Source organism: Gobio gobio, assembly GCF_949357685.1.
Source record: "Gobio gobio genome assembly, chromosome: 21".
In the NCBI taxonomy this organism is placed as follows: domain Eukaryota; kingdom Metazoa; phylum Chordata; class Actinopteri; order Cypriniformes; family Gobionidae; genus Gobio; species Gobio gobio.
The window spans coordinates 28,396,111-28,417,591 of record NC_137117.1 but is presented as its reverse complement, the minus strand read 5'-3'; the positions used below and the strand labels follow the sequence as shown (position 1 = coordinate 28,417,591).

Here is a 21,481-nt window from a genome sequence, read left to right as displayed (position 1 = left end):
TGTGTGGATGTTTCGATCAATCCCTGGGCTTTTGAATTGTTAAGAGACCTTTTACATGGCAATATATGGGAGACTGACTGAATTAAGCCATATCCACTTCCCATTCCAATCTGTCATGGTTTCTATTGTCCCATGGTAGGAGACCGTAAATGAATGTGGAGAAGTGCAGGTGTGTTTAAGTGGAGCTGAGAATTTTAATTGCCGTTATATGCACTATTTAAATACTAAATACGATAGTGGAAGCCTATGCTGGGAATGTTAAGAGACAATGAGACAGATGGAGAGATAAAGTGAGGTTATGAGGGTGTGCATATGGTCACAATTCACCGTTTTATCTTTTTAATCACTGTGTAATGTATAGCAGTTAAACATTCTGAAGTGATAAGCCAGAAAGGATGAGCATTACAATGATTTTACTGATTGTTTTTTGACCAATTTTCAATAATTACATTATATTAAAATAAAAATTTCTCATCATTACTATATTAATAATAATGAGACAGCAATTGTTCCAGCAATTAATATAGTTCATTAGCCTTATATGGGATGTTTACATGGTCACGCAACAGAGCGACCTGGTGAATTAAGATGTGCGGCCACAGGTCTGTGTGTGTGTGTGTGTGTGTGTGTCAGAGCCATAGAGAGAGAGAGTTGCGACAACGGAAGTTCAAAACGCTTGATAGTCACGTGATTCATGTAGACCTCGAATAGTTCCAGGAAGTGCTTTGACGGGCAATTCAAATTGATAGTCACAGTGACAGAACTGCGCTTTTTGGTAATTAATAGTCAATAAATGCATTGATTTTCAATAATTTTATTACACATCGACATGTGTATGTAGCATGAGTATGTAGTTACAGCGATGTTGTTTTTAAAATATATATTTTTTTAATGATGAATAATCTACACAAGCAGGCTTTAATGTACAAGTTATTTTGATTAAAATGTGCTGATCATTTAAAATCTTACTGATTAAACGTCTTACCTTTTAAAAGTGCATCACAAACGGTCTGTTCTGCTGTAACTCTATGGCGCGGCTGCTACTTCCGGGAACTATTGAGAGTCTCCGTGAGCCGCCATTGCTGTAAAAAAAACCGTTCCATTGGAGTCTATGGAGTTGTCGCAACTCTCTCTCTATATGGCTCTGGTGTGTGTGTGTGTGTGTGTGTATATGCATATTTTACAATGGCTTTAAATGCAGTTCAGAATTTAGAGGCAAATCTATCCATTTTATAAAATGTAACTGAAACTTTGAGCATCTGCACAAGTTGACTTAAACAATCCTAGATGCCTGATTCACGTCTGTGTTGACTCAAGGCCTTGTTAACTCTATCCGTCCTCTCTGGGCTTACCATGTGGCAGAAGATTGCGCCAGAATGGCTGGGCTATTCTTGAGCCTGAGCGCTTTCTAAGTTTAAAAGGTTTATGTGAGCTGCTGGCTATTGTTCTGGTGAAGGCGTCAGGGATTGTTACAGGGGATCTGGGGGGGAGAGATATACTGCTGTCAAAATCCAGACTAAAATAGACAGACAGCTGTGGTTGCTCATATCTAGGCTATGTGTTTGAGTGTGATGGTGGTGCAACGGAGAGCTAACACAATGCAGACAGGCCGTGCGTTGGAGCTGGATGGGGAGAATGGCACTGGTCATCTCCATCCATGAGTCACTTGCTAAAAGACTGATTAGCTTACATTACTGCCGATTTGTGGGGATGGACTGGCTGGTAATCCTGAGATTAGGACATCTAGGGTTTCCCAAACTCCTTCTCTACATTCTCGCTTTCAATCACACACACAGGTGCAGGGGGGTTTGGTGTGTGCCAGGGTCTTAGGAGACTGTCAGAGGCAGATCAGCTGGAAAAATGTATGTAGAATCCAGAATTGTGAGGGAGCCGAACGTTGCTCAGCTGGGATCTGGTTCATATGTCTGCGCCTGGTGGATAGATCACACATAGGATTTAAAAGACCAGAAGATACTGTATGTTTTGATTGGCAAGAGGAAAATATTCATTAAGGCAGTTTATGTGTATTGTCATTGCCTCCATTGAGTGTGGGTATACAGAATGTGACCTCCCCCCTTCCACCTCTGAACTTTTAGCCTCTGTGGAGAGGCTTGTGCCACTGTATGAGAGCTGATAATCTGTAACAACTGCTCACCATGTGTAGAACTTCAAACCCTGGTTCCTGGAAGCTTTGTTCAGGTTTGCCATTTTGTTTGCTCTTTTATGGCAGGTGACATTGTAATGAATTTTACAATGTTGGATAGTAACTAACTAAAAGATACTTCTAGACAATGCTTCATTAATTGTCTGCTAAATGAAATAATGTAAAAATAGCAAATAAAAGTACTAACTAAAACTAAATTTTTAGTAGTGATAGCAAGGTACTTTTTACAATGAGTACCGCCATGGTCCACTCTCTGTTGTTTTGAGGAAAGTCTGATTAATTCTAGTGAATCAGTTCATCTTAAACGATTCTCTATGTAATATGTAGCATTGGAAAGTCTGATTCATTATAATAAATGAATCATTTTTAACGGTTTTCACTGTTCTATTTTAGTGTTGGAAAGTCTGATTCATTCTATTGAATCGGTTCATCGTAAATCGCTCTCTCTGTCCAATGTGTAAGTAGGCCCTGATAATAAATCGGTTTGTCCGAATGAACGTTTTTAGTCTATGTATAAACTATGTATAACTTTAATTTACTTCCACCCTAAATTTTCATGCATTTAAAAGCACTTATATCTTCGATTAAAATGATAACTCATTGAATAATTGTGTATTTTTTATTTATAAAAAAAAAATATTAAGCAACTTCAGTATAGCTATTTTTGTTCTTGCTTACTACGTTTTTAAAAAGCAGTTTACTCAACAAGGAAATTGCTGTATGAAGTAACCCAATTCATTGCAACATAATTTCTGAAACTACAAAAATATTATATATAAATAATGCTTAGGCTACTTATGAACTGTGTTTAACAGCACTTTTAACAACCAAACATAAATGGTGACATCTGTGTACCTCTTTCAGCGTTTATAGGGTTGAGATGTGTAGACGCTCTTTCAGTGTTTAATCACTGGCTGATCACTCTCAGTAATTTCTAAGGGAAACAAAGCAGAGCACCGCCTCTTTAACCACAAACCAATGCCAGACAGCATGGCTATCTCTGCACGGAATGCTGGCTATTGGGAACAGGAGTTGTATTCTCTTCTATTTTCGGACTACATAGTGGGCTCTGGATTCTGCTAGAGGACACTTATCTCAGCTTTACCCCTCAAGGTCGACAGCTTCTGAGGCGCCTATTTGCTAAGGAGGATCTGATTGTATCAGTAACTGAGTATGAACGTTATGCAGATCTTGTGTGTTATATTGAACATGCCACTGTGTCTTTCAACCAGTCTGTCAAATCAGGCAAAGATAGATACCCTTCTACACCCATAGAAATGGACTGCACAAGTTTTGACAAAAAAAAAAACAAAAAAAAATCATTGTCTCAGAAGTTAAAGGAAGCCTTAAGTTATAGGCACAGACTAATCCCATTCTTTTCAAGACAATATTTCATGTCATAACAAAGTAACAAATGCCAACTCTTAAAAATCCCCTGATAGTTCTCTGGATTGCCTGAGCTAACTAGCCCATGTTGTATTCAGTCTGGTATGCTGTTAATGTGTAATAATCATATTATAAATATACATTAAGCAATAAAAATATAAATAACCTACATTTCCTATTGTAATAAATATAGCTATAGGAAATAAAAATGTAATTGTATATGTAGGCTAGGGTTTTGTACGTTTTTGTTACCCGTCTTACAAACCCCTTCTTTACAGCCTACATATAATATAATATTTCTATTTCCTAATGTAATAAAACCATAATATCACTGTTTTGTCAATGTACCGTCCGATACAATCTGACGGAAGTCTCGAGCACCTGTTGTTATTGTTACCACAGGTGGACGCGACGTCTGTCCTCAAGCGTCAATTTAGTGCGCTGTCACTAATTTATAATCCAACTTTTGTGTTTACAGAAATATTGTTTGAAAATGCCGTTGTATGTACAAAAAAATACCAATTTCCCCTCCCCAATCTTTTGCTTTCACTCTCATATGGGGTTTCAAGCCTTAATTAGGGTCAGAACCCTCCAAAGCCGTAGGTTTGTTTTTACTGTGACCACTTTTTTGGCCATTACAACATCATTTAAGTCTTTAAAGAAATATAGAGAGGTCATGCATTTAACCTCTGGACAGCAGCGCATAAACCACAAGCAACAACTATGTCGTTTTAAAAATAACCCCTTACAGTACGATTCGTCAAACCTGTTTGCCTTTTGTGATCGTGCAGGGACGGACCGCACGGCCACGCAGCCAATGAGCAACTGAACACACACGGACACATGGGGATATCTGACACATCTCCCCAACTCTGACCTTGAGGGAAACAATAAAAGAGGACCAGGCCACTTCTTCCGAGGCCAACCCGTTTAGACATTTCAGAGGTTAGTAAATGCATGTGCTTTCCACAGCGCTGTTTGGATAGTGCGCCGTGCCTTGCATGTGGCGATTCTTTTTGTACACAAATACTCAACAAGATTGTGGATTAGAGATTTTTTTTCAACACATGCCTATGAGAAGCAAAACAAAGAGGAGAAATATTTTTTCTAACAAAGTTTCTACGACGTTACAGGTGTTTGAGTTCAGGTCCGGGACCGGAAGCGTTAATCATGTCCCGCTTTATGGAATTGAGGGAATTTGGAGATGCAGCCACATTCCTGCGTAAAACCAACCTGGAAAAACTCGCTGCGCAGTCCCATGCGTTTGATGGTACTGTCAAATGTCCTGGTTTTTATTTATTTATTGGAGGCCAAGCCTATCAAAATATTCAAATCATTAATTTTTAAATCCTATCCAATTCTGAATGAGTTACACATTAAGATGAGCATGTATTGTGCATGTGAAAACATTTTGTTTAAACGTTACATGTTAAGCAATACAATATATATTTATATTATAGGCTAAATTATATACATTAATGTAATTATAACAATATGTTTAATTGGTGTATTATATGCACAAGATAAAATCTACCATAGTTTGTTATGTTAGTTATCTGACAGTTCAATTCAGATAAGAGGTGCCAAATACTTCTGTGTGCAGGGAAAAAACGTGTTTGGATTGCAGATGAGAAAGAAGCCTACATTGAGGTGGAGATCAAAGATACTGATGGAGACAAAGTCATGGTGGAGACCAAAGATGGGATGGTCAGTGAAGTTTAAACTGCCCATTTTAACTATTTTTGTCTTATTTTTCAAAAATAAGAGACACATTTGATGTTTCTTACTTCATTGGTAATTTTTTTTAAGCAAAATCTGATAAAGAAAGAAAAATAAATTTAAGTATTTTTTTTACTAGAGTATGTGTATTGTATTGCATTTATAGCTAGTACTAATGTGTGTTGTATTGTATTTAAAGCAAGGGACTCGATTCATTCAGCAGCGGAAAAAGAAAATATATCACAAGGTGGTGATTAAATTCTTTAATCTAATATTGACAGATGTTAACAGTGAAAGAGGATGACATTCAGCAGATGAATCCCCCGAAGTTTGACATGATTGAAGACATGGCCATGCTTACGCACCTCAATGAGGCCTCTGTTCTTTTCAACCTCTGTCGGCGCTACAGTTTCTGGATGATCTATGTGAGACACGACTTTATCATTTACTGTTAAACAGCTGTCTGTGTCTAAAAGAGTTGTAAAAATAACTCGAGAATCAAGTGATCTGTTTCTTTAACGTTCTTTTGGATAATACTTCATGTGTGTTCTTTTCTGTCTGTCCACAGACATATTCAGGACTGTTTTGTGTGACAGTTAACCCGTATAAATGGCTCCCTGTCTATTCTCCTGAAGTGGTTGCAGCGTATAAGGGAAAGCGTCGCTCAGATGTTCCACCTCACATCTATTCCATAGCAGACAATGCCTATAATGACATGCTAAAAAGTATGGTCTGAAACACATTTCGCTTTTGATCTCTATTTCACACAGGCCTTCATTTGTCTTGATTCTGAATAGCACTTTGGTCAAGCTCTTAGTCTTTACCATGTCAACTTTTTTTTTCTTGTAGATCGTGAAAACCAGTCAATGCTTATCACGTAAGTAACCTTCCACCATGAACTTCTACTACTATTAGGTCAGAATGATCTGAGAATGCTCATCATTTAATCATGAAGCGGTATAAAAATGGGTTTTTTTATCATTTTGAAGAGTTTTCTTTTTTTCTTTTTCAATCTTTCTTCTTGGATTTAATATTGTTTCATGTATATTTCACATAAATTTTGTCCATGCCTAGCGGAGAATCCGGTGCTGGCAAAACTGTCAACACGAAACGTGTAATTCAGTATTTTGCCATTATAGCTGCTCTTGGCGAAGCAGGGGGCAAAAAAGGAGTAAGGGCAGAAACTTCACTTCTCGGCTTCTTTTTGTCATCACCCATCCTTATCCCTTGTCTCCCTACGAGTCTTACTTTTGTTCCTCTACATCTTGTTTTTTGGGATTTTTAATAATGTCTAAATGTTTATCGATTCCTTTTGGATTCACAGACATCCTTTTAACCGATAAGGAGTGACCCTCAGAGTTTTGTTACCCAAGTTTTGTTTTCCCGTTCCAGTATGTTTTTATGAACCCTTTTTATACCACTCTTTACATTGCCCGTTCCCCTTTTTGCAATGTCTCTCATTTTGTCTCTTGTTTTTAACATTATAAGCTCCTTTTTCACTGTCTTTTTTGGAAAACAACAAACAACAACAACAAAAAAGCAACAACAACCCTGATTTCATCTGTTTTCCCCTCAATCATGATGGATAATATTTCATTTCCATTAGTTTGTTCTGTCCCACTCATAGATATCATTTTGGTGTTCGATTATAAACTCACACATTTCTTTTTTCAACATAAATAGGGCACATTAGAGGATCAGATAATTGAGGCCAACCCAGCTATGGAAGCTTTTGGCAATGCAAAAACCCTGAGGAATGACAACTCATCCCGCTTTGTGAGTAACCATCCTAAGAAAAGCACGACCTCTCACTTTCTTTCAATATTGTTCTCCGTTTTACTTTTTTCCCTCTCTTTAACACAGGGCAAATTCATACGAATCCATTTTGGTCCTACAGGGAAACTTGCATCTTCTGACATTGACATTTGTGAGCTGATTTGAAAAACATTACTTTTAATAGATTATATACATTGTTATTCCTTCAAAAACTGTTCCATTTCACATTCTCTTTTGTTTAGATCTTCTAGAAAAATCTAGAGTGATTTTTCAGCAAGGCGGAGAGAGAAGCTACCACATCTACTACCAGATCCTCTCGAACAGGAAACCAGAACTGCTAGGTATTCCGAGGAAACAGCATGGCTACTATTTTAGCTGAAGAACTGAGTTTATACCAAGTATAGATGTTAATATGCCTGCAGTATTCCATCCTCAGCACACTGTGTGACTTAAAAACCAAACCTCTTCCATGTGTTAAACAGACATGCTGCTGGTGTCATCAAATCCCTTTGACTACCACTTCTGCTCGCAGGGTGTTATAACTGTGGACCACATGGACGATGGTGATGAGCTGCTTGCAACTGATGTAAGTACTGCTTGTATGATGGAGATCACTGTAAAGAGATACTTATTATAAGATGCTTATTATTCCACATAAACACTGAATGATCACTCACTTATAATGCAACTTGCTTACCTTCCTCTCTAGCATGCCATGGACACTCTTGGTTTCACTCCTGAGGAGAAGTATGGCTGTTATAAGATAGTTGGTGCCATCATGCACTTTGGCAACATGAAGTTCAAAGTTCGGCAGAGAGAGGAGCAAGCAGAGGCAGATGGCACTGAAAGTAAGAGGGATTCTGTCATAAGCAAGGCCAACATCTTCGGTCAGAGTTTTAAGCGTTGTGATTTTGTTACTCAGGTGCAGACAAAGCCTCCTATCTCATGGGGATCAGTTCAGCTGACCTCATAAAGGGACTGCTTCACCCTAGAGTGAAAGTGGGCAATGAGTACATTGTTAAAGGACAGACCGTTGAACAGGTCAGTTTGGTCAGTAAATGATGAATTAGTATCCCTACTATATAATTTCACCTAGCAGTGAGAGTATTTGTGCTTTTGTGTCTTGACAGGTGACCTATGCGGTTGGTGCTTTGGCCAAAGCCACGTATGACCGCATGTTTAAATGGCTGGTGAGCAGAATCAATAAAACCCTGTACACGGCCCTCCCTCGTCAGTTCTTCATAGGAGTGCTGGACATAGCAGGCTTTGAGATCTTTGAGGTAACTATGTCAGTCATCGTCAGAATTGCTTGTATATTGCTTTGCATCACTCCTTGCCACTGTCTTCACATCAGATGTGGTACAGGATACAAAATTAGGGCTGGGTAAAAATATGTATTTTCTCTATTAATTGTCATTTGATTGTCAAGATTTTGATTCTTAAATACTCAAGATCAATTTTTTTGCACTGATTTTCGGTGACTCGTTTACTCTTATGAACCGGTTCTTGGTAGTAAATCAAAAATGTGAATTGCAAACAGTGTAGTCCAATTCACAAACAAATTACACTTTTGAATCAGTCTTTTTAATAAATAATTTAAAAACACCTATGAACTCAGTCTGACGAATCATCCACTGAATAAACTCTGAAACTATCAGAGTGGTTAATGAATCAACATTAAGTTATTATTACTTACAGTGATGGAATATTTTAATATATGTAACAGTATATCAGAGAATATATATCTTTAATATGAGCCTATCATTTCACATTAATATTACACATTTTTATAATAATTTAAATAAGACAATAAGAACTGCAATTTCTGCACTTTTCACATTTACTTTAAAAACGTCTTTGGTTGTGTTAAATCACAATTAAAGTGCATCCTTTGAGCCCTGTTGTTAATTTACCAAACTATTTTTCACAATGTACCAATTTAGAAAGTTTCCTGTTTACATCAATAGCTAAGAGAACATTTTGGTTACACTTTATTTCAATAGTCCATTTGAGAGATTCTACTAACTAGAAGTAACTTTGCAACTACATTCCAACTAACCCTTAGAGTAGTAAACTGTTAAGTTAGAGTTAGTAGAATAAGTTGACATGTACTTGAAAAGTTACTTATAGTCAGAAGAATGTCTTTTGGAAACTCCAAAAATGTCCTTTATATACTATAAGCAAAGTGGACATTGCAACTGAAATATACCTAAATTAATAGAAAATGAATCACATTCAATTAAAATCAAATTGAATCGAGAACTTGTTAATCATGAAGTATACATTATTCAGTACCTTATTTGTAAAACTCTCTCTTCCTTTTCCCTGAACAGTTCAACAACTTTGAGCAAATGTGCATCAACTTCACCAATGAGAAACTGCAACAGTTTTTCAACCATCACATGTTCATCCTAGAGCAGGAGGAGTACAAGTCAGAGGGCATAGAGTGGACTTTCATAGACTTTGGATTAGACCTGCAAGCCTGCATTGACCTCATTGAGAAGGTTGATATAGAATTACATACAACTCTGTGAAAGCATGTGTATGTTTGTATAAGATAACTATACCAAGCAACTCTAGCTGTTACATCCTTCTTGTGTTGTTTGCAGCCGATGGGTATACTGTCTATTCTGGAGGAGGAGTGCATGTTCCCTAAAGCCACAGAGATCAGCTTCAAAGCTAAACTCTACGACAATCACCTTGGCAAGTCTCCCAACTTCCTGAAACCAAGGCCAGACAAAAAACGCAAATATGACACTCACTTTGAGCTGGTGCACTACGCTGGAGTGGTGAGTGAAAATAACACCATATTCACACACATATTTACCATAGCATACAATAATAGACTCTTTATAAGCCGCATAACTGGAGCCATTGGAATTTGTTAAGCAATTTACAGTATGCAATGCCGCCAGACAATGGCACCATTTAAGTAACAAGGATAGTCTGGAGCAAGCTGAGGTTAAGTGCCTTGCTTAATGACACAATGGTGATAGCTCAAGGGTGGCAAAGGATAAATCACTTGATCACTATAATTCACTTAACATATAGTATCAACTCACATCCATGTATGTTGTCAGGTGCCGTACAACATCAATGGATGGCTGGACAAAAACAGAGACCCTCTAAATGAAACTGTGGTGCTAATCTTCCAGAGGTCGTCCAACAAGTTAATGGCAAGCCTCTTCGAGAACTTCATCAGCTTAGATTCAGGTGTATATTAATACAACTTATATTAAAAAGATAATTCCACTTGGCCAAATTGTACTGAGGTGTTTTACACATTGTTACAGGTTCAGAAGCAAAGCCAGGGGGCAGAGAGAAGAGGAAGAAAGGAGCATCATTCCAAACTGTTTCCCAGCTACATAAGGTGGGTAAAAGTGAGGAGATACGGAGAAGAGATTTTCTATAGGTCTATTGTATTATGTCAGAATGCACCAGAAAAGCCACTTTTCACTTCTTTAAAAATCTGCAAATGTTGAAACTAATTAGATATTGGAAATGGTGTTGGAAAGTGAGCCAGTTAAGACTTGCAGTGATGTTTAGGTAATCTGACCCATGAACATCACTTTAAGTCTGTGCTGGCTCAGCTTTCACCAGCTGCAGATGCAAAGACGCAGGTAAGATCGGACCCAGTAGGTAGCGGAACTAGCATGGAGACTGGGAAATTATTTTAAATCTTAACATGTTGCATTATGGACTGCATTTTGAATGACCTTTGCTTCTATATCACTCTAGGAGAATCTAAACAAGTTGATGACTAATTTGAGAAGCACTCAGCCTCATTTTGTGCGCTGCATTATCCCCAATGAGACAAAGACACCAGGTACAAAAAGTTCAGTTTAGAGGATAAAACCATTTGTTATGCTACAAACCTACCGTAAACACACCATCAGTCTTCAGTTTCTGTTCTTGTATCTGATAGGGATGATGGAGCCATTTCTGGTTCTGCACCAGCTTCGCTGCAATGGTGTTCTTGAAGGAATCCGCATTTGCAGGAAGGGGTTTCCCAACCGGATTACATATGCAGAGTTCAAACAGCGGTGAGTTTTTCTTCATAGATCACACTTGTACTTGGGGTAACTGTAATTAAAAGAAAATGCAACAGTTTCTGGGGACCTATCTCTTTGATTTTCACTACTTTAATTCTACTTTGTTGTATTTAAAATTTGTATTAGCAATTTAACAATTTAAAAGCTATTCTCTGGTCAATTCTGAATGGTGCACAACCCTAATAGAAAGATGAATAAAGATATTTAACTAAACCGTCATGATTTACCAGCTACCGTATCCTGAACCCTTTGGCCATCCCAGAGGACACCTATGTAGACAGCAGGAAAGCTGTAGAAAAGTTGCTTGGGTCTCTGGATATCGACCACACACAGTACAAGTTTGGCCACAGCAAGGTACATGAAATGGTTCTCTCTCACTCCTATCACGCTACACTATTTTCAGTTACTTAAAACTCATCCCTGGCTGCACTGACCTGTGAATCTGTCCTCCTTCAGGTTTTCTTTAAGGCTGGACTTCTTGGGCTGCTGGAGGACATGAGAGACGAACGGCTGTCTGAGATTCTCACCTTGTTGCAGGCCTTCTGCAGGGGAAAACTCATGCGGATGGAGCGCAGAAGGATGATGAAAGAGAAGTATGTGCCATTTGGATGTCCAAACCATGACAATAGTCATAAAGCATTTAAATAGCCGAACGCAAATAGTTCTGCTGTTATTCACTGACTGAAGAAAGTGTCAGATTGCAGATATCGCTTCCTTGAGCTCTTTCTAAGCATGGCGATAAACTGTTGAGAGTGTGCATAGGCCTATGAGCCTGTAAATCTATGGGAGGAATGTCTGATGTGTATGCGGACTATGTTGTGGCGTGTGTCTGGCGTGTGTCTGTATGTTTTGTGTGTGTGGTCACTACAGAAAAAGCCAGTTAAACCCCCTCCACCCCAAATGGCATTTACAAAAGCAGGTGTGGAGGTGGGTCATATATCCCGCAAACAGTGCACATACCAGTTGTTGACGGTTCCTTACCAGAGTGCCCCCTCCCATCTTTATTATAAGTAACCTTCTTTTGTCCAGAATGGATATGGCTGAGAGCAGGCTGAAAACTGCTGAAATGCCCTCCCAGGTGACAGGAGATTAAGTCCTCTTGTTTCTTCAGAAGGGTTCAGCTTTAGATAATCAACAACCTCTGCCTGACCTTTGACTGTTCCTGATTGTGTTGCCACTTCAGCAATGCGGAATTGATTTACTCTTTAGGCATGCTCAGTATCACAGTGGGATTACTGATTTAGAACACACGAAACAATGGCGTGTGGCAGCCTGGCCCTATTTGGTGCTAGACATACTGAGCTAATTTAGAACAACGAGGGCAGGGAGTGTGAGGTGCAGGCTACAAAATGGATAAGGGTTCTTTTACCCTTAGACATAAGGAGGAGACATAAGCCACTGCCCCAGAGAAACTCTCTGCACAGCCCTGAATACATTGGATTGATTTGAATAACTGGAATGTATTTGAAGTGTGCACCAAGCACTAGGAAAATACAGATATCTGATCGGGACTCGGTATCTGCAGATATATATTTTAAGATGTACACTCACATGTACTTAGATGTCAGGAAAATATGCTATTATATTTTACTTCATGGTTGAACAAGATGACAATTTTGGGGTCAGTATATTTAAACTTTTCCTGTTTTTAGGAAAAACTAAAAACTATGTTTTTAAACCAGGTTTTTCTTTATCGTGGATAGTCATATAGAGTATGTCATTGATCCTGATTGTCTTCACTCAGGGAAGCTCTGATGGTGATTCAGTGGAACATCCGTGCCTTTTACGCAGTCAAGAACTGGCCATGGATGTGTCTGTTCTTCAAGATCAAACCTCTGCTGAGGAGCGCAGCTACAGAGAAGGAGCTGGTTACACTGAAGGAGGAGTTCCAGAAGCTAAAGGAGGCTCTTGAGAGGTCTGAGGTGAAGAGGAAGGAGTTTGAGGAGAGACAGATCTCTTTGGTGCAAGAGAAAAATGATCTCTCTTTACAACTTCAAGCGGTGAGTGTAAGAGTGGATCATACCAATGAATAAGAATCACATAGTTAGCAATAATATTTTAATAGCTTTTATGCATCATACACTGGTCAAAGGAAAGATGGAAAGAATTAATTTTGACATTCTGACCCCAGGAGCAGGATAATCTGGCTGATGCTGAGGACCGCTGTAACCTGCTGATCAAGGCCAAGATCCAGATGGAGGGTAAAATTAAGGAGCTGATGGAGAGGCTGGAGGACGAAGAGGAGGTTAATGCCACCATCCTGGCCAAGAAACGCAAACTTGAGGATGAGTGTATTGAGTTGAAGAAAGACCTGGATGACCTGGAGATTACTCTGGCCAAGGTTGAGAAGGAAAAACATGCCACTGAGAACAAGGTAACACAGATACGTTCATGGATGGGTCAATGTGGTCTAGGTCAGGTCCTCCAATGCACTGATTAACAAGTTCTCTCTGGTTGACTCAGGTGAAAAACTTGGTGGAGGAAATGGCTGCATTGGATGAAACCATTCTGAGGCTCACTAAAGAGAAGAAAGCCCTCCAGGATGCTCATCAGCAGGCTCTGGAGGACCTGCAGACTGAGGAGAACAAAGTGAACATGCTGTCCAAGGCCAAGATCAAACTTGAGCAGCAGGTGGATGATGTGAGTATGAAGTAAAACCCTATGAGAAAACCTCAGAGTCTGTAACAATCCAAAACTCCTTATCCACAGCCTATTAGCCTACACAGTCTAACCTAGCACAATGGTTGAGTAATACATTTCTTAGATTTCATTGTTTATTACTATTTGTTAACTGGAACAGTTAGAGGGCTCTTTGGAGCAAGAGAAGAAAGTGCGTATGGATCTGGAGCGAGTGAAGCGAAAGCTTGAGGGCGATCTGAAGCTTTCCATGGAGTCATCCATGGATTTGGAGAACAACAAACAGCAGCTAGAGGACAGACTAAAGAAGTGAGATTTGATAAGCATTAAGCAGTCATTGTCATGTCAAATGAAAGTACTGTATTATTTCCTCTAATATGTTCTCTAATGAAATCTGTACTTGGTCTTTTCTGTAGGAAAGACCTCGAAATGGTTCAGATAGGTGCAAAGATTGAAGAGGAGCAAGCCTTGGTTATTCAACTACAGAAGAAAATAAAAGAATTACAGGTAAAGTAATTATTTGGCTAATAACAGAATGTTACGTGTTTGCATAATGAGTTATTAATCTAACAGTATTATGGTAAACTGTTTACAGACACGTATAGAAGAGCTTGAGGAGGAACTTGAGGCTGAAAGAGCAGCTCGATTAAAGTCGGAAAAGCAGCGCAGTGATGTGTCAATGGAACTGGAAGAGCTGAGTGAACGTTTGGAGGAAGCAGGAGGTGCTACCACGGCCCAGATCGAGATGAACAAGAAGCGGGAGGCTGACTTTTTAAAGATGCGGAGAGATCTGGAAGAAGCCTCTCTGCATCATGAAACCACCATGGCCATGCTACGGAGAAAGCATGCGGACACTGTGGCTGAGATGGGGGAGCAACTGGACAACCTGCAGAGGGTCAAACAGAAGCTGGAAAAGGAAAAGGCAGAAACCAGAATGGAGTCTGAAGATCTGGCGTCTAACCTTGAACATCTCTCCAGAGCTAAAGTAAAACATCTCAATGTGCTTAACATGGTTTCTGAGATTCATAATGCCATTATGTTACTATCCATGGGAGTTTATGGTTAAAACAGAGTAAACATGAATTGGGTTGAAAAAAAATGATATTTATTGTTATTGTTTATATGGTACCAAATGAACAGTGGGAGAATTAACAAAGAGACTGACGTTTGCAGGCCACAACAGAGAAAATGTGCAGGATGTATGAGGACCAGCTGAATGAGTCTAAATCTAAGGTGGAGGAACTCCAGAGGCAGCTAATGGATGTCACCTCTCAAAAAGCACGGGCTCAGACAGAAAGTGGTAAGTGTCTTGCACTTTGAAACGGAATAAAGATTAGGAGCTGGAAATATATTATACATTATGATTGGAAGTCTCCTACAGAAATTATGATTTACATTTTCGTTAAAAACAAGTGCCAACACAGAGATCAAGTAATGTAAGAACAAAGTACCTGGCACTTGGTAAAGTACCAACGGATGTTCCCTCTTTTCACTCTTACAAATATCAGCCGAGGTCAGCCGCAGACTGGAAGAGAGAGAGGTTCTGGTCATGCAACTGCAGCGAACAAAGAGTGCTCTCACCCAGACCACAGAGGAGCTGAAGAAACAGCTAGAAGAAGAATGCAAAGTGAGCCTGATTTTAGATACATTGTGCCATAGCTATTAGGGCTGTCAGTCAAATGTTTCACTGACAGTGCTTATATGTTTATCGCAAGTAAATCACATTTAATATTATATTGTGTGTTTGTGCCAGGCAAAGAACAGTTTAGCTCATGCGGTACAGTCCTCCAGGCATGATTGTGAGCTCTTGAGAGAGCAGTTTGAGGAGGAGCAGGAGGCCAAATCCGAGTTGCAGCGTGCTCTGTCTAAAGCCAATGCGGAGATTGCACAGTGGAGGACAAAGTATGAGACTGATGCCATTCAGAGGACCGATGAACTAGAGGATGCCAAGTAAGAGACCACTCTGTCATCCGTTGATGTAATATAGGGTCACTTTGCTGTTTTATTTAATTTAGCTGATTCATCTGTCTTCAGGAAGAAGCTGGTTGCACGGCTCCAGAGTTCTGAGGAGGCAGTGGAAGCCTCCAATGCCAAATGCGCCTCGCTGGAGAAGACCAAGCACCGTCTGCAGACTGAGATTGAGGACTTGGCGGTTGACCTGGAACGCTCTAATGCTGTGGCTGTTGCACTGGACAAAAAGCAACGCAACTTTGATAAGGTCAGGACAAAAAGTACATTTACTGTAAATATTTCATTTAACCAGCATTGTTTTTATTTATTTTCTATTTCTACCACCACATATTTTTATTATTATTATTATTATTATGTCCAGGTGCTGTCTGAGTGGAGGCAGAAGTTTGAGGAGACACAGGCCGAGCTGGAAGGCTCTCAGAAAGAGTCCCGCAGTCTCAGCACAGAGCTCTTTAAACTCAAAAACTCCTATGAAGAAGCCCTTGACCAACTGGAGACAATCAAAAGGGAGAACAAGAATCTGCAGGGTACAAATCTGTACATAGACTTTAGGAAGAATATATCTGTGAAACTTTGCATACATTTATAATAATCAAGAGAGGTCATATTTTGGTCCAGAATGTTTTTCAGAATGAGCCTAACCTATATATTTGTTTTGCAGAGGAAATCACTGACTTGACTGATCAGATAAGTCAAGGCAACAAGACTATCCATGAACTTGAACAGGTGAAGAAGGTACTGGACCATGAGAAGAGTCACATTCAAGTAGCACTGGAGGAGGCTGAGGTGATGAATATTACCTGAGACACCAGACTATGCTCACCAACAGACATTTATAATTATGTACTTGGATGAAAAGCTAATGAGTTGCTAACCCTGTGTGACCCAGGGCACTCTGGAGCACGAGGAGAGTAAAACCTTGCGCATCCAGCTGGAGCTCAGCCAGACAAGGACTGAGGTTGAAAAGAAACTTGCAGAGAGGGATGAAGAGATTGACAATCTCCGGTAAGGAACTTTTATATCTATAACACCCAAAAAAAAAAAAAAAAAGCTATTGAAATCACAATATAATTAAAACATGCATTTATCTATGCAGTCGAAACCATCAGCGGACTCTGGACTCCATGCAGACCACTCTGGATGCAGAAACCAGGGCCCGTAATGAGGCAATCAGGGTTAAGAAAAAGATGGAAGGAGATATGAATGAGATGGAGATCCACCTGAACCACGCAAACAGACAGGCTGTGGAGTCTCAAAAAATGGTGCGCAACCTACAGCTTCAAATCAAGGTGAGAGGGGAGGGCTGGTTGTATTACTATGCAGATTTAAAAAGATGATCAACTATACACAAACAGAATACTCTTTAACTACAACTTGAGAATCTCTAGAGATGCACAATATTACGATTTTTTTATCGGTATCCATTGATATTGTATAATTGATTGTGCTCAATTTCTTATTTTTACATTCGGATTACCTCAAAGTTTTCATACTGTACATTATAATGTTGTGATGCCTTGATTCACTTGTAGCATTTACTTTTTAAAGTTTTATTTTTAATTTACACAAAATAGAATACATATTAATTTCAGACTTGACATAAAATAACTGTATTGGCCAGTATTTCTATATTGGTGCATCCTGTCTAATCTGTATAACATACATTAAAGTAAATTTAAAAAACGCAAATGTCAACTGCAATTGTTGTGTCTTCTAAGGAACTGCAATTAGAGTTAGATGAGTCTATACATCAGTGTGAGGACCTGAAGGAGCAAGTGGCAGTCACAGAAAGGAGAAACACCCTGCTAACTGCAGAGTTGGAGGAGTTGCGTGGAGTGGTGGAACAAACAGACCGCATGCGTAAAGTGGCTGAGCACGAGCTTCTGGAGTCCAGTGAGAGAGTGAACCTGCTGCATGCTCAGGTATGATAAATTAATGAAACAAAGGATCAATAATCAACGTCATGATCTTACCTCACAATCCACTGATCTACACAGAACACGGTAGTGTTGAACCACAAGAAGAAGCTAGAGAGTGATCTGTCCATGCTGTCAGGAGAAGTGGATGATGCTCAGCAGGAGTGTCGCAATGCTGAAGAGAAGGCGAAGAAGGCCATAACTGATGTGAGTTTCTTCTGGAACAACAATAGTGTGCATTCGTTTCTGCCCTCGTTTTCTGATCCTGGAAATATTTTTTACATTAATGTTTTCCCCATAGGGATTTTAGGAAAGTCTTTAAAAAAGACAAAGGTACTTAACAGCTTTAGTGACAGAACGAACTACAACCCCATGTGTGAAGCATAGGGAGAGCATAGGGAGATAAACTCAATTATGTAATTCATGGTGCTTCATGGGATTGGGCGTTACCCGTAGAGCTCTTTTGGCGAGATTCGCCGCCATTCTCTGATTGGTGTAATTTTCTGCTCAGCATCATGGGTAATGTAGTTTTCCTGTAGTTTCTGCTGTTAAACATGATTATTTAAAAAAAATACGTTGAAATAATGTGAACAGATGGCTTCAACAAAAGCATACACCACCGATTAACAACCTCAGATCTCACAACAGGTCTGTCTTTAAAGGTTTATAAGGGTTAAAAATTTTTAAAAAAATGCCAGATTGTTGCGCTCTATAAGGGTTAAAAATGTCCAAGAGCTCCCATTAGTACTGGAAACAACCCAAAATGCTTTACAAGCATCCTAGCAACCACCCACAAAACTCTAGCAACATGAGTGAGTTTTGCATTGGCAGAAATTGTAAAAATCTATTCTTCTTCTTATCTAATTCTTCTGATCACATCAATAAAGCACAACACTTAAACTCTTGTTTTGAGTGTGCTGTTTTATATTAAAACTCTTAACCAAACATATCCATCATTAGGCGGCCATGATGGCGGAGGAGCTGAAGAAGGAGCAGGACACCAGCAGCCACCTAGAGAGGATGAAGAGGAACATGGAGCAGACCATCAAAGACCTGCAGATGCGTCTGGATGAGGCTGAGCAGATTGCTCTCAAGGGAGGAAAGAAACAGATTCAAAAAATGGAAATTCGGGTGAGCAGAAAAAAAAATGTCCATTGCAGTTTTGGTCCAGACATGAAAATAACATGTTTTATGGATTAATCTGTATCTGTGGGACCGTTTCAATCATCAGGTGCGGGAGCTAGAGGGAGAGCTGGAGTGTGAGCAGAAGAAGAGTGGAGAGTTCCAAAAAGGATTACGAAAATATGAAAGGAGGATTAAAGAGCTCACTTACCAGGTATTACTCACGGGGATCCACGTGACGCAACAGAAAAACAGTGTGTCTCATCTCCAGTTCGTCTAAAACTTTGTGTTCTCTGCGCAGACAGAGGAGGACAGGAAAACTCTCCTGAGGATGCAAGACCTGATTGACAAACTACAGGCAAAATTAAAGAGCTTCAAGAGACAAGCTGAAGATGTAGTACGTATTTTCCATTCACTTGCAATATTAACTCAGTGAGTTCATTCTTTCGGTACATAAAAAATAGGGTCCATATGGCACAGGATTTTTATTTTGGGAAACTTTTACTTCACTACATTCTAAAGCATAATACCATACTTTTTACTCAAAAACATGTTGTTCCTCATTATTTTGAACTGAAGAAATTGTCACGTGCTCAGAGAAAGAGCTGATTATTTTCAATTAACCTGTTAGATCGGTTCACAAATCGCACTGAACGATTCATTTGTGAATTAGACTGATTCGATTGTATATGTTTTCGAGTAAACAACTCACTGATTCAAATGATCCGGTCGTTTTTCCTCATTTTTATATACTATATGGTATGTTTTATTAGTTTGTACACTTGAATTATAAGTAATTATCAGTAGTATTTATCAGTGTATGACAAGTTTTGGTATTTTGAGCAGTAGGATAGAGTATATAAAATTGCGAAATATACATTGTTCACTTTTTACCTATACTTAATATATAATTAAAATTGAAAAGGAGTACTTAATACTTTTACTGGAGTAATATTTTATTAGTATCTGGTACTTTTACTGAAGTACTTGGTTTGTGTAGTTTGTCACCACCACTGAAATGGTATATGCAAATATCATCATGTGACCTGTCAGACAGACGATATGGCATTATCCATTTTTTAAAGACTACAGAGCACTGTATCTCGTTGTTGTATGGCAGGAGGAGCAGGTCAACTGCAATATGACTCGGTTCAAGAAGATCCAGCATGAGCTGGATGAAGCCGAGGAGAGGGCGGATATGGCCGAATCTCAGGTCAACAAGCTGCGTGTGCGCACCCGAGAGACTCATGTTGTCAAGGTAACATACAGTAAACTAATCTCAGATACTTATAGATTGATCACCCAAAAAATTTAATTCTGTCAATGAATTGCCACAACAAAACTGGACCCCATTGGACAAAACAAACAAACAAACAAAAACACTGAGACATTGCAAAACATCCTCTTTTATGTTCCAAAGTCATCAGAAAATAAAAATGACAGAATTTAAATTTTTGGGTGAACTGGCCCTTTAGTGAATAAACAAGAAACGATAAAAGTGAGTCATAACAAACATACATTTTTGTTCACAGATTGTGGAGTGAAGACTGACTTAAAGCAGATGATTTTTAAGAGTTGTGTAGCTTGTGACAAGTACCTTTCCTTCATTTTTGCTCTTTGTAAAATGCTGCAAGGCACAAAGGTTTTGGAAATGTTTAATGCTTAATGTTTTAATGCAATTGCAGCCTGCAAAGATAAAATGCTGATTTTCAGATATCAAACATTAGTCTTGACAAGTTTTTAAGCATTTGTTCATACATACTTGGAAGCAGCTCAGGCTGCAGAGCTCATCATTTGCAGTGTTTTGGAAGATCACAGTGTCATTACACAGTCCAGCTGAAGAACAGCACAGGAAGACAGTTGTGTTCCTGTACCCTTCACATTTCAATCTGGACTGAGTTGAAGGACCCACAGGGTATTTGCAAAGCTATTTGGACATGATAAATAAACAGTGCCTAAATGGAATTGTTTGCATGATCATGTCAAGTTGCACAGAAATGAATTTGCAATAAAAATGCTAAGAATGTGTTGCTCTTGTTTTTCTGTTCTAGCCTGCATCACCAAATAATATACCACACCCAATTTCCACAAAGTGGGATAATTTACCACTCTATGTTCTTTCTAGGGATGCAAACTCACAAAGGGTGAAAGTTGAGAGTCACAGTTTGTCTCCTAGAAAATGTTAACCCTCAATTAAAAAAAAAAGTGACTCATAGGTCCATGGAGGACAAAAATGTCCATGTCAAAAAACTGTGAATATTGAATATTGGGAGCACAGACTTAAGTTTAGTCTCATTTTAAAGTAGACCATTGGCAGATTATTGTTGAAGTCAAAAAAGTTTAAAAAGTGAAACAAAAAAGGTTTATGAAAATTATTTATGAACAATATTTTATATAAAATATATATTTTATGAAACACGTTGAACTCTAAAACTGCTAGAAAATCAAAGGCACGAATCTAAACAAGTTGTGTTCCAAATTTGAGCTTGACATCTCAAAAAATTAGCTTTCAGTAAGATTTTGTTTGGGCGCAGTGCAAAGTTTTTCCCCATTAGATGCCAGCAAAACTCCACTGGTGCACACAGCGGTTGGATTTGTGATTTGCAGTTGAGTTTTTGCATATAGCTGCATAATTTATCCAATTGACTTTATATTGCATAATCAGAAAACAGGAATAAAGTGAGTATTTGCTTTATAGGCCAAACCGGAGAAAAAAATAAAATAAATTTAAATTACAT

At 38.9% G+C, this 21,481-nt stretch overlaps 1 protein-coding gene across 3 annotated transcripts; it reads left to right on the top strand.

The window, feature by feature from the left end:
• Window positions 1-1,576: 1,576 nt before the first annotated feature.
• On the top strand, window positions 1,577-20,773 carry myh7bb (myosin, heavy chain 7B, cardiac muscle, beta b). Of its 3 annotated transcripts, XM_079803227.1 has the most exons (44): window positions 1,577-2,199; window positions 4,342-4,495; window positions 4,684-4,820; window positions 5,154-5,257; window positions 5,551-5,694; window positions 5,838-5,994; window positions 6,119-6,146; window positions 6,344-6,440; window positions 6,953-7,045; window positions 7,133-7,196; window positions 7,288-7,386; window positions 7,528-7,631; window positions 7,755-7,893; window positions 7,968-8,086; window positions 8,176-8,325; window positions 9,379-9,549; window positions 9,655-9,834; window positions 10,126-10,258; window positions 10,339-10,415; window positions 10,784-10,871; window positions 10,971-11,088; window positions 11,328-11,451; window positions 11,554-11,690; window positions 12,842-13,097; window positions 13,229-13,471; window positions 13,561-13,737; window positions 13,898-14,043; window positions 14,151-14,241; window positions 14,330-14,719; window positions 14,908-15,034; window positions 15,243-15,361; window positions 15,488-15,684; window positions 15,769-15,952; window positions 16,067-16,232; window positions 16,367-16,491; window positions 16,595-16,710; window positions 16,802-16,994; window positions 17,424-17,627; window positions 17,703-17,828; window positions 18,582-18,752; window positions 18,853-18,957; window positions 19,045-19,140; window positions 19,864-20,001; window positions 20,276-20,773. In XM_079803227.1, exons 3-44 carry the CDS (start codon window positions 4,721-4,723, stop codon window positions 20,285-20,287), a joined length of 5,808 nt encoding a protein of 1,935 aa, XP_079659353.1. In that variant the 5' UTR covers window positions 1,577-2,199; window positions 4,342-4,495; window positions 4,684-4,720; the 3' UTR covers window positions 20,288-20,773. The 3 variants fall into 3 exon arrangements, with proteins under 3 accessions (XP_079659353.1, XP_079659352.1, XP_079659351.1); XM_079803226.1 differs by lacking the exons at window positions 1,577-2,199; window positions 4,342-4,495; window positions 4,684-4,820; ... (1 more) ...; window positions 5,551-5,694; window positions 6,344-6,440 and having other exon boundaries at window positions 5,882-5,994; XM_079803225.1 differs by lacking the exons at window positions 1,577-2,199; window positions 4,342-4,495; window positions 4,684-4,820; ... (2 more) ...; window positions 5,838-5,994; window positions 6,119-6,146 and having other exon boundaries at window positions 6,185-6,440.
• The last annotated feature ends 708 nt before the right edge of the window (window positions 20,774-21,481 follow it).